Consider the following 13,508-nt stretch of genomic DNA (forward strand, 5'->3'; position numbering starts at 1 on the left):
GCGTCCGGTGTAGACACGGTGTAACGGTTGCCTGTTACATCCTACAGTACATAAAATTTCACTTACCACATAAACAGAGTAAGGAGAGATGACTGAGGACGATGGCGAATGATTTGCAGATCCTCAGTACCACTGACAAACATATAATCTTGTAAAATGTGTGGCAAGTACTGCCGCTCCATAGTATAAACAGAGTATGTGCAATCGCGAATCTCGAAAATGAAACTAAATGCGATCGTGCATTCAAAAGCACGATGCCAGGTATAATAGCGGCTCCCTGATGCCGAAATATATATGTAAGTATAATTACCCAATTATATAACTGCGAGGAAAAATATTGAAATATATATTTTCCTCCTATCTCGTATTTATTCCCTTTGTGGGTTCCGCCTACACGTCATTTTCTTTCCAAACACGGTATTGGGATGCGGGGGGGGATCACGATGCCAGCTCAACATCGTGATGTCTATCAGCCATCGGCGATGGACGATGGCATCGTCTATCGGCCCAACCCTAGCTGGAGCTGGACGTTTTATTCTCCTGCAAATAGTCTTCTCGTCTAAATTAATTTGACTAATCCAGTTAGATTCAACGGTATTTTATTACAGATTGAGTCGAGTCCGTTTCCAGGAGAGCAGTTCCCCGAAATGAGCCTCATTACGTTCAGAATGAATTTTCTTTTCTTTTTCTTTCTTTTTTTTTTATTGAACTAATATGACCAGTAAGTTTCAAGGACAGTATATTAAACGTGTTGAATTTAGAGGAAAGATTAGAGTCTATAACAGAGACATATTCTACAGCATTGAATTTTTGTTTTCTCTTTGAAGTCCAGGGTTTCTTGCATTAAAAATTTTGTAGTTTAGTTTAGCGTGAATATTTTCCACCCTCACTATGGCTCAGGCTGTTTTGCTACTGTACCTTTAAGACTTCTGTATGTAAGTTATACCACTTCAATAGTAAATGATCCTTGTTGTGATAGTCTGACAAATTTGCATTGGAAAACAAGTAATGTTCCTGTTAGGTTGCTGAAAACCAAGTCGGCCATTAAATAGTGGTTGTGACTTCATTCTGAAACTTAGATTTAAGATTGTTTGATTTAATTTTATTCTGAACTGGTTCAAACTGTCAGTTTCAGTCATTTTTTCAATTAATTAATTATTTTCTCAAAAACGTTCATAGAAGTCATGTAAAAAAAATAGATGTAGATAAGTACTGTTGTTGTTTTTTTACTTATATTAGTGCATATAAATAAAAAATGAAACCGTTTGGGGACAGTAAGATTTTTTTGAGAGAAATTAATGTTTTTATTTAGCAAGGATGCATTAAATTGATCAAAGGTGAGATTTATAATGTTACAAAAGAGTTTAAACAGTTATTTAAGAATTTAAACCGTAGTGTTTTCTTGCATATTTACTGGGGGAAAAGATGGTGTGGAAAACATGCCTTGATTATTTTTAAACTATATTTGAACAGAAGTTTAGTTTGTGGCTACAATGGCTGTTTGGTTCTTCTGATTGAAAAGAAATCACCCTTTCAAGCCTTTTCGGAGCATAAAGATAAATACCAAGAGATATAGATCTATATATAATTGCATCAAAATGGTGGAAAACATCAAGATTTTTTTAGCTATATCGCCCAGCTCTGATCTACATAGCACATTGATCTCTTTTATTTCAAAAGAGCAAAATCTCTCTGATTCATTATCTTTAATGAACGTAGGAACTGGAAATGTAATTTTTCTGACTGTTTATGCTCCCCCAGCAGCTACAGCTGTTCAGGCCCCTCTTCCGAATCAGACTAATTGATAGACTAAATACTTTGGATGTGAGCAGGTGTTTTGGTCTTTATAGTTAATGCTTTATGAGTCGGCACAATCTTTGCCATTATGAGCAAGTCTTTCATTTGTAATTCAGAACATCCCAGGAGTTAGTGTGTTTAATAGGCCCTGCTGGTGAAATCATTCAGCCTTCCCATCAGCACGCAGATAATGATAATGTATTCAGCATGTAATTTCGGTCTTCCTGTGTACAGAGCTGCCCTTTCCTTTCTTGGCAAATACCAGTAGGTCTATAGAGCAGATGTGTCACTCCAAAAACACAGAGAATTGAAAGCATGTAATGATGAATGTTAAAGGAATGAAAATTGTCCTCATTTGCTTGGCCATCATGTCGTTCCAAAGTGCTTCTTTTTTCTGTGAAACGCAGGAAGACTGTGCTGGTCACTTTTTTTTTTTTCCCCCCAGGCAATTACGATGAAATGTGGGCTAAAGGGTGCGAAAGTGCTCCATACACTCGTGCATTAGATTCCAAGTCGTCTGAAGACATACGATAGCTTACAATTAAATCGAACGCCTTGGTGCATTTAATGAAAGAAGTAGTTCTTTCTAATTTGTGAACCAAACGTTGCTTGTTTGTTGTATCTTTTCATTGAGTTGGCTGATTCAGCTCGCTCTGAATGATTGAGATGATTTGGTCACAATGGATAACGGCTCGCTACAAGGGCAATCATTGATTTAATGGTTTCAATTGTGGTCTTTTACTCACACAAAGCTTTCGTAGATCTTCAGAAGAGATGGAATGTAGTGCATGGGTCATATAAACCATTTTTATGATATTTGCCATTTCTGCATGCTTTTTGAAGCATCTTCAATAACTGTTCTTTATTTTGAAAGAGCGGCTAAGATAATCTGTTTCAAAGAAGTAAGTCAAAGAAAGGTTTGGAATGGCATGAGTAATGATTAAAGACGTTAATTCTTTTATTTAACATTTTTTAATTCTTAGTTGACTATTCCTTTAAAATTAGTTTCTAAAACAAGCATTGATTGATCTACTCTAGGTCTTAATTTTAGTTTTATACGGTACATTTTAAAAAAAATTTATGGTAAAAAAAACCTTTTGTGTAAAGGTATGGTAGCAACTTATGCTTTACAGAATGAACTTATACCAAAATATACCAAATGACGTAAATCAGTGTTTTACTTTTATTAATACACTGGCAATCACAATAAAAACATAGGCGGTAAAGAGAAAGTCACATGATGGAATCGCAGTTCATCACAACAGCTCTTCCAAAAGCTGATGTAAATGAAAAGATGCGCTACTATCTTCAAAGTGTGTTCAGTAGCTGGTGTCATCTTTTTCCTAATGCTCCAAAATGTTCTTGGAAGGGCTCTGTGATTGCACGCTATCCCTAGATAAAAATGGAAATGATTGTGTCTTCGAAAGCCTAATCTTGATTAATAAAGCAATTCACCTGGCTTTCTGGGAATTACAGTACGAGGTAGAATGGCTCCGTTCCAAACCCTGGTGAGCTGCCTTGCCTACATATGGCGCTTTTCCACTGCGTGGTACGACTCGGCTCGGCACGGCTCAGTACGGCACGGCTCGGTTCGGCTCGGTTTGCGTTTCCACTGCAGTTTAGTATCGCTTTAGTGTGGGCGGGATTGTTCACATGTCGTTAATGTTGCGGTCGCCTCAACTGCCGCGACTCCTGAAAAACGTTTTCATTCCGCGTCGCCCCATCAAGCTCTCGCTGGATCCGCTCCTCTGCTATCAACGAGAGGAACGTCTGTACTTCCTCAACAGGGAACAGACACTTTTTGGTTGTTAAAAAAAAAAAGGTGCACTCGTTCAGTTGCGTTCGATCCTTCGCTGGCTGTGCTGATTTAAATCTAGCGCTTCTTTTGTGTTTGTGTCGCGCATTCTTACTGAAATGGCACCTCTACACACTCTACCTTTGAATGACATACAAATAGCACTTTTCACATGAAGAGCTTGGCAGACTTGACTCAGGTTTGGTGGTATAACAACTAGGGAATGAATTATGGGATTGCTTTCTTGATGAAGCATGCATGCAATTGTTTAGAATTTGTCCAAAAGCAACATATGTAGCACTTGGAACAGATTCTGCGTTGGCACAGCCTTCTAATATGCTGCCTACATAGGGTTTGGAACAGAGCCGATCTATCAGGAGAAGGTTATATTTGGTGGCCCCTCGTAAATCGGCACATGCTACAATTAGACGTCTCCCTCATCCATGTAAATTCAGAGCAGATAGTCATCCTTATCAGGCACATCATGCTACTGTCATCTTGGGTTTTTAATTGAGTAGAAGATCACTGTGGAGCAATTACGCTTTGATGTGCAGTCAGCCGTTGATTACACAAACTTTGTTTAACTAAACTATGTCAATCTGTTGCCATAGTAACCACCTGGAAAAGAGCCTTCAGCTGCTGATGGACCGCATGGACGACATGAGCCAAGATATCGGCAAGTACAATACGTACTGCCGCAACCTCAGCAAACAGCAGCAGCAGAAGCAGCAGGTACATTTGCTTTTTCTCGTCTGTTTCTTCCTCGGTGGCCGCTGATCTGATGCGCCGTCACTCTCTTTTGAATTGGCTTTTTAAAGTGAGCACTGCAATGCCGTTTCAGCCCGAGTTGTCGTTTAGAGTGGCTGAAATGTCTAATTACAGAATTAAGAGTGCAGGTCCAGACGAGGTTGATTGGATGCACGCATACTCTTGTAGGAAATGCAGAGGCTTTGATATTAATGCATTCAGTGTTTGAAATCTGCTTTTCGTAATCAATACTTTTGAAAGTAAAACCAACAAAGAGTGAGAAAAGAGCTGGTGCAAGATGAAGTCTGCATCATGCATATGGTTTCATTGAAGTTATGCAATAATTTAAGGACTTTCAGAAATATGGTCTGGTCAAGCTCAGATGCATAAACTTTATTATTGATAATGAATATACATACAATTTACAAGCATAAGTAAATGGTAATAGTTTTCCCCCTCCAAAATGATGTCACTTCCTGGAGGATGATGATGTTACAATGATGATTGATTTTTGTTCATTTAAATAAACCCGAAACAAAATATAAATATAAATAAATTACAAATGTTGCCTCAATATCTAACTGAAACAAAATATGTTTTTATAAATACTAAAATGACTAAAAATAAAAAATGAGTTAAATCTAAATCGAATTGTTGACAAAAGTAAATGACAAAAGCATATAGCATAATTACTAAAACTTAAATTAAAATAAAAACTGAAAATAAAAAAATAAAAGCTAAATCAGAATATTCTATACTTATAATAGTATATAGACAAGGAAAAAATTAACACTACTATAAATTGCTCAATTAAAATTTAGTTTGAAACCGTTCTAATTGAAATATGAAGAAACTCTAGGAGTGTTTCTTTATAAATTGCCAGTTTTTTATGTTAGAAGTAAGTGCAGCACCTGGTGACATGAAAAAAATGACATGCAGTCAAATTGAATTAGTGAAATAATTTTAAGTAGTGAAATTTTTATTTTCACTTGATTTATTGCAATAAAAGAAGACTAATTTTATTTCCATCTTTGACATTGTGATTTAATATTTTATCCTCTATATATATATATATATATATATATATATATATATGTATGTATATATATATATACACGATGAGGACATGAAAATGTGCTGCATGCTAGGAATGACCTGTACCGTTAATGGCTGACGTCGCTCTCTGGCTGAGGTGAAAGCGGTCAATAGATGGTTATTTAGGGTTCAGGAGGGCCATCTAATTTACAATCATTACCCGCTTCAGATTCATAATTTTATCAATTTCGCCAGGCTGACAAATCGACCAAAATGCCCTTGACATTTTCAGGTTTTTGAATTGCAGGCATTTTGTAAACATGAGTTCTGAGCACCACCTGACAACAGAAAGAGGAGCGTGAAATAGTACGGGACGCTTCTGGGTTCATTTTGTATGGAGTTGTGTTATATCTGACCTTATGTAAGTATAACGGGATCATTTGAAGAGAGGCCACCCTTGAAATCAGATAACGCCGAACCCTATTTTTCAAGTCGCTCCATGATAACATGTCGTCACATTATGAATATGACGGAAACGGCTGGAATGGTTGCACATTTGTCAAAGTTCGTTTCTGTTTTTGTTCTCTACGCTGGAGAGCTTGCTCTTCCCAGGTGGAAATGCTCTGGCTATAGTAAATCAGAAAAATTGAAAAATCAGCGATGGTCTTCAGCAGTGAACCAAGCCTACAGATGTTAATTAAAGAGAAAGTAGCTGAATGGAAGATGTTAATTAGTAGGAAATGCCTGTGAAAAAAAAATAGAAAAGCCCTTAAAGAAATAGTTCAATCAAAAATGACACGTCCATTTGACTTTGTGTGTGTAATCCAAATGGAGATATTTTACAGAGTGTCCAAGCCACTGTTTTTCATATGAAAGTGAATGAGGCTCCAAAAATGAGAAAAAAACACATAGAAATGGTCTGTATAACTTGCATTATATTTTCAAGTCTTATTAAACCACTCAATAGTTTTAAAAGAGGAATGGGCCACAATTATAAGGTAAAGTGTGTAATTTTTTGCTCTACAAGCATCAACAAATGAGCAGAATAATAATGTTTTTCAAACAGGGTTCCCAAATAGAATGCAAGTCATATGAGTTTCTTATATTATGCCTTTATTATGCTTTTTTGTGTCATTTTTTGACAGCATCAGAAATTTTGCCTTGACAACAAAATAAAATACAATAAGTTGAAGTACTAAAATTACTAAAAAAAAAAAATTTCAATGAAAAATACAGATAAATAGATAGAAATAAGAAAATACAAAATAAAAAAATGACAAAATAACAAAAGGACTACCTTAAACTAAAATGAAACCTGGAAATCAAAAAATAAATTAATTTTAAAATATTGATAAATACTATAATATACATAATGATAAAATAACACTGATCTCACTATAAAATGATTGTTTAAAACTATATTCCCAAGAAAATATACAAGTTTCTTTATGGTACTTTTATTATGCTTTGTCATTTTTGTAGCTGGACAGCATTAGAAATGTTTCCTTGACAGCTAAATAAAATGTTTGTGCTAATGACACACACACACACACACAAAAAAAAAAAAACACAAATGAAGCTAAAGCTGAAGTATAAAGCTAAATAGAAATGTTTTATAAAAAAAAGACCAGTAAAAATAAAAAAAAGCACATAAAAAATAGTAAAACTAAAATGAAACATGAAAATATAAAAATAAAAACGAATTAAAATATTAATAAATATTACAATAGTATATACTTAATACTAAAATAAGACCGCTATTAAATTATCTGTTTTCCTTTCTCTAATCGAAATGTGAAGAAACGAACTTTTTTTTTTTTCCCGTCCTCATTCACTTTCATTATATGAAAAAGAGCACCTGAGACAATCTACTAAACTTCTCCTTTTGGATTCAATCGTGGTTGGTTTTGAAATGGCTTTTATTTTTGTGAAATATTGAATTTTTTTTTTCTACGCCTCGTGCCTGTTGCTGCTTGCCTCATTAGCACTTTGAAAAACATTGCTTTCTTCCAGAACAAAACACTCTGCAATCAGGGGGACGATTCTCCAGTGAGACTTCAGTGTTTATTAGACCATTAGCACTTCCTGTTTGACAGGATGGTTGATCCTTTCAAAGAAATTTAAAGGGTGCCCTCAAACGGCGCCGTAAATGAGGCCAGACCTCAGCGACTTGGTCACGATCAGGTCGCCACAACGGCTCCTATATCAAGCACGCTGAAATCTGCCGTAATTACTGTTGTCATCGATCATATCCTTCCTGTCTCCGCGCGCCGGTCCCCGGGTGAACCATATAAACCAAATGACCCGCATCCATCACCATTTAATATCAAAGAGAATTGCAGCTGTGTTGGCAGTTTGCATTCCTAAATCATATACCTAATTTTAAAAAAAAAATGGCCGGTATCCTCAATGGTGACATAAGTCGCACCAACTCAAATAGGATATGAATTCCACTCGTCGTTTTTCCATGAATATACCATATATTAAAATTTGATCTACTGCACCTTTAAAAAAAAAAAAAACCCTGAATGGTCGAGCTTGACAAAACTAGGGCAAATCGAGGACTTGTGGAGCTGTGCTGTTTGCAGTTTCAGATATGTCAGATCAACCTGTCTTGAGGTGTACATTGAAGTAATGACACTGCTGTATTGTCAGCGGTGGGCGGTATGTCACGTTAACAGTGTGGATATAGTGATAGGTTTTAGTTTTTTTCCCTGTAATGCAGAATTTTGGATAAACCTGTGGATTAAACACAAAGCTGCTTCATATCATTTATGTATTTTATAGATTTGCTTTTGATTTTTCAGTTATTATTCTCTTTATATTCATTTTATTAATTATCCTTTTTATTCTCCTTTATTTCTCATTTATATTTCTCTTTCTCATATTTCACTTATCTTTGTTTTTTCTATTGTTTATTTTTAATTTCTTATTTTTCTCTATTTTATTTCTTTATTTTAATTTATCAATTTATCCTGTTATTTATTGACTCCTTTATTTGGTTGAATCATTTTCATTCTTTTATTCTACTTTTTATAAAATAAGTTTTTATAATACTTTTTATTAATTTCTTGTGTTTTTCTTATTTGTACCTTTATAATCTGTAGTTAATTGTCCTTTTTATTCTCCTTTTATTTCTCTTGATTTATTTCTTCACATTTCTTTTTAAATCTTTTTCTGTATTTTTATTTTTCTGTTCTCATATTTCTCTTATTGTTGTCTTATGTTTTTGCTTTCTTTTTCTCCATTTATTTGATCTTTTTAATTCTCTTTATTCTTATTTCTTCGTTTCTCTATTTTTTTTATTTTTTTTCTCCTGTTCTCATATTTCTTTTCTATGTAGTTGATTTTTAGTTTATTTCTCTTCTATTTATTTATTTATTTTTTTTGAATATTCTTTATTTCTTTACATTTATGTATTGCTTTTTATTTATTTCTCATTTGCTTTTTTCTTTGTTTCTCGTTTGTTTATTCCTTATTTTTTAATAACTGTTTTTTTTTTTTTTTGGTCTTGACTTATTTGAGACTTAAAATATAGTCAAAAATTGTCATGAGGTCATGGAAATGTCTTGGTCAAAAAGATGTAATCTCTGACCATTGCACTGTGTAGATACACCTTTATACCGCCCGTCTGCCTCTCTAACGCATGCTTGAATAAGTTTTCCCTAAAGCTTGCAGTACACAGCGTCACAGCATGCAGTGATCCTCAAGTGTCCTGATGCCCAGAAATGCATCTGTATTCTTAGGGACGATCTGACTTGCTCTTCAAATGACACCCTGAACTCGCCAGTGATGTGGCTATTTTATGCCAGCGGTGTTGTTGGGAATTGCAATCCTTCTGTATTCCATTCTGGTTCAGTTTTCATCTTTGAAAACCTTTTGTCTTTTTGATGCTGCTTGGGTCACGCCAAGTTCTTCCATGAAAAGTTTCTAGTTTCTCCTTGGCTCATTCTCTCCTCTTTTCCACGCTCTTTTCCTCTAGTATCTCCAAAGGAGGCAGCAGGAAAATGCCCAGCGGCAGAGTCGTGGAGAGCCTCCATTACCGGAAGAAGACATCAGTAAGATGTTCAAACCTCCGCAGGCGCCTGCACGCATGGACACGCTCCTCATCGCAGGTACCCGGGGGGTCAACGGTCGCCGTTCACCCTCAATTAAACGCCTTTTTCTTCCAGCATATTCTACAGGGCATTGGAAATTTATAGTCCTCTGCCTAAAAGAATCGATCCATGAATTGATCAATTCAGCAATGAATGGATCCGTTTAAATGGGAATGGGAATAACTGCAGGTCTTAAATCTTCACACCATGTTCTTATCCCGATGGAGTCGCAGTTAGATTTGGCCTCTTCTATCGGACAGCCATCATCTCTGAAGAGGATGATTAAGTACTAAGCTTGTCAAGTACCCCCCCCATCAACATGATTACTCTGGTTTAATTAAGTTTAGTTTTGTCCATTTCTACATGTAGACAGGGCTCAACAATTATTTTTTTTTCTGCTTCACTGTCCCAGTTGAGCCAGTACTTATTTGGACACGCACTTTGGGAAAAGGGGAAAAAGTTCTACTAATATATTTATTTTTATTATTTTTTACATTTATTTATTTATTTAAAACCTGCCCTGTCAAAATTGTAAAAAAATAAATAAAATACTGGCAACTTTTTAAATATTTTTTGGTAAATATTTGTTACAAAAACACATTTATTAATAATCATAAATATAACTATTTATAGTATTTTATTTTTTACATTTTCATTGATCTGGAAATTATACAACTATGAAACTCCATGACTCCACAATGGCATACAGATTTGTTTGCAATTTTCAGCCCCTTCCAGCTGATGCACCAAGGCCATTACAAGTCATTCTCGCAATGATCACAAAACCACATCTGTTAGCCAATTAAATACCATTACCTTCACATTTTAGAATTTGCAGAAACAATGTATAAATATAGAAACCTTGGATGTTCTCCTTACTCCACACACCTGATTTATATCAGAAGCTCATTTTGAGGCTCCAAGACCTGAGCCAGGTGTGTCAGATTTAACCCTCTGGTTCTGCTCATGCGGCAGTCAAAAATGACCTTCATTTCGATTAAATTAAATGTACTATATATTAGGCTTGCCGTGATAGACAGTGTTGATGGTGATACCGGTGTTAAGCCGCAACACCGGTTACGTCACTTGCCCACCGCGTCACCGAACCCACCGTCGTTTTGATTTTTTATAGTAATGAAAATCATTTAGTTCAGTAAAAGAACAGACACTACAACAGTTTGTTTGTGCATTTTAAAGCATCATAGGTGGGCTCTCGACATCAAAGGTAGGTTTGCAACATTATTGCTTCATGCAAAACAGCATGTATACTTCACAGAAGCCAATGCCAGAATGCGTTACGATGAGCTTGTTGAAAAAGCACCAAGATGCAGAGAAGTCATGAGAAATGTTGATTATAAATATGCAATTCCTATCAATGAGCTAAACTCAATCGAAAATGGACTCTCTTAGCTTAGCAACATGCCAATGTAAATATAATTGGTAGCTGCCAATGTAAAGCATCCTAGACACTTGTGAAGTTAATGCTGTTACAGTAGATGTAGTAACTATACCATCTTGCTAAAAGACGCTTTCTCTATTGACGCCCATTCAAAATCATTTTCAGCCAAAGTAAAAGTTTGAGGTTTTTAATGCATGAACATGATTAAGACCGAAATATATTACTATTTTAATGCCATCAATGTATTATAAAATTAATATTACTTATATTTTATTACTATTGTACAAGTGATATTTTCTGTTGTTTTGTGGTTTTATCGAATGTAGCCTAATATTTTTATTAATGTAATTGAATTACTTTTATTGTACTGTAAAATAGTAATACATTCCTGTCTTTTTAATATAATTTTATCATTATTGCGTATAATAACAATTAGTTAATCATTTAATAATAATAATAAACTTTACATTTTACTGTACAGTCTTTTTTTATTATCAGAACACTTGAGTCCCAAAAAAACAACAACACAGACTAAGACACTATAAAAGTAAACTGAATATACATTTATTTACTTGAAAGTCCACTTACACAAATTTCCACTTTTTTTGTGGGCTGAGTACACATGGTCACTGAAATAAGTGTTAGTTGGTTCTTTTATAGATTACACCAAAGTTAGCCTTAACAGCCTTAAAGAGAAATAATTTCTATTGGCTATACGGCGTGGGTGAAACCTTAATTTGCAGACAAAGCGTTGCTTGTTAGCCTGTAGTTTTTAAACTTTTTTTTTTTTTCGATGCAAGTTTGTCCTTTTATTCCTTTAGTCAGGATGTAAGCAGCAGCAACAGTTTAATATGACAGAAATAGATATTCATAGGCTATAGCCTAATTTAATTAATTAAATTATTATTTATCTGTCCAAATGCCCGATTAGCTTTAAACCAGTTTTTAATTTTACTGGGCTCTTAAACGTGTGAAATGTTGCTGGATTGGTTGTTTCTTTTCTTTTCTTTTTTAAATTATATTAAACTATCCAAAAAATAAGTATATTTATAAAAATAAATAATTGTCAGTAAGGATGCTTAGAAGGCTAGCTAGGCCTATGTAAGTATCCTTCCAGCATCACGTAGTCGTCGACACTGAGGATGTGATGTCCTTTTCATTTGAAAACAAGTTGTATAAGCAAAACTAACTTCGAGACTCTGAATGTACTTCCATATTTTGTGAGGAATACGGCAGAACTCCGTGTTCCCGGGTTTGTCATTCATCCTTAAGATGTTTACGCAGGTCTGCGTCGCTCCGTTAGCTCGGTGCCCTCGCGAGGCTCTCTGTGTGGCAACTCGAAGCCCGCGTTACCTCGACCTATTGAAATATATATAAATATATATGTCGCGTTCATTAAAAACAGCAGCCGCTCGGGCTGCGCTGTTAAAATCAGCTTGTCAGTAATGATGGACAATGCCTCGGCTTAATAACATGAAACGAGTTATCTCGCCGTTAAGTCATGACTCTCCTGCTTTTTCCCCTTCCTCTCTGAAATTGCCATGGCAACTGCAGATTCTCTATGCACAGCGATAGGAGCCGAGAAGAGTTCCCCCCACCCTTCCAAAAGTAATCTTGTAAATCCTCAAAACCTAAAGAAAATATTGATTTAGCAAAGGTGTGGGTGGGAAAGATGAATGAAGGATTTGCGTGATGATGAGAAATACGAAAGATTGAAGATTAAAGGGGTCATATGATGCTGCTAAAAAGAACATTATTTTGTGTATTTGGTGTAATGAAATGTGTTTATGCGGTTTAAAGTAAGTAAAAAACATTATTTTCCACATACTGTACATTATTGTTTCTCCTCTATGCCCCGCCTTCTGAAACGCGTCGATTTTTACAAAACTAATCGGTCTGAAAAGCGAGGTGTGCTCTGATTAGCCAGCTATCCAGTGCGTTGTGATTGGCCAAATTCGGCTCACCCTACTTTACTTTAGCACCTGCTTTTTAAATTTTCTTTCTTCATGCAGCGCAAAAATACCTACATGCTTTCAATTCCACTCTTGAATTCTGAATATCCGACTTCCTATTTGGAATAGTGCGATAGAACGCTGCCGATTTTTGAACCTTTCCAAACGTAGATTCATTGATTTGTTGCTCTTCAGCTCTTGTCATGTCAATCAGACTGTTTTATATGAATTTAAATGCTATTAATGTATGTAGATATAGCCTGCCTATTTTATTCATATTTTGATATATTATTTGATATTTTGGTAGCCGAGGCTATATATTCTTTGAACTTATTTGATGCTGCATTCCACTCACGAATTCGGAATTTCCAACTTCCTTTTTGGAACCATGCGATAGAACGCTGCCAATTTTTTAACCATTCCATTCCTAGATAAATATCAATTTTCATGTTTTGATATATTGGTACATAAATATGATTATTCCTTGAACTTGTTTGGTGCTGCTTTTCATTCCACTCATGAATTCGGAATTTCCTACTTTATTTTTGGAATACTAGCCTAGTGCGATAGAACGCTGCCAATTTCTGAACCGTTCCAAAAATGTAGGCTATTTCATTGATTTGTTATCCTCAATCCATAGTGCTTTTACACTTATTTATATGCTATTCGTGTATGTAGATAAATAT

The 13,508-nt window shown here is 35.2% G+C and overlaps 1 protein-coding gene across 1 annotated transcript in view; it reads left to right on the forward strand.

Moving 5' to 3' along the window:
- LOC107756892 (eukaryotic translation initiation factor 3 subunit H-A-like) overlaps window positions 1-9,653 on the forward strand; it is a 52,116-nt gene extending 42,463 nt beyond the window's left edge. Inside the window, exons 5-6 of the mRNA XM_016574210.1 lie at window positions 4,204-4,324; window positions 9,357-9,653. Of these exons, the coding sequence (XP_016429696.1) occupies window positions 4,204-4,324; window positions 9,357-9,638 (403 nt within the window). The 3' untranslated portion in view covers window positions 9,639-9,653. The remainder of the gene's footprint in view (window positions 1-4,203; window positions 4,325-9,356) is intronic.
- Window positions 9,654-13,508: the final 3,855 nt, after the last annotated feature.

Source organism: Sinocyclocheilus rhinocerous, unplaced genomic scaffold (genome assembly GCF_001515625.1).
Source record: "Sinocyclocheilus rhinocerous isolate Xijiao unplaced genomic scaffold, SAMN03320098_v1.1 scaffold1735, whole genome shotgun sequence".
In the NCBI taxonomy this organism is placed as follows: Eukaryota; Metazoa; Chordata; class Actinopteri; order Cypriniformes; family Cyprinidae; genus Sinocyclocheilus; species Sinocyclocheilus rhinocerous.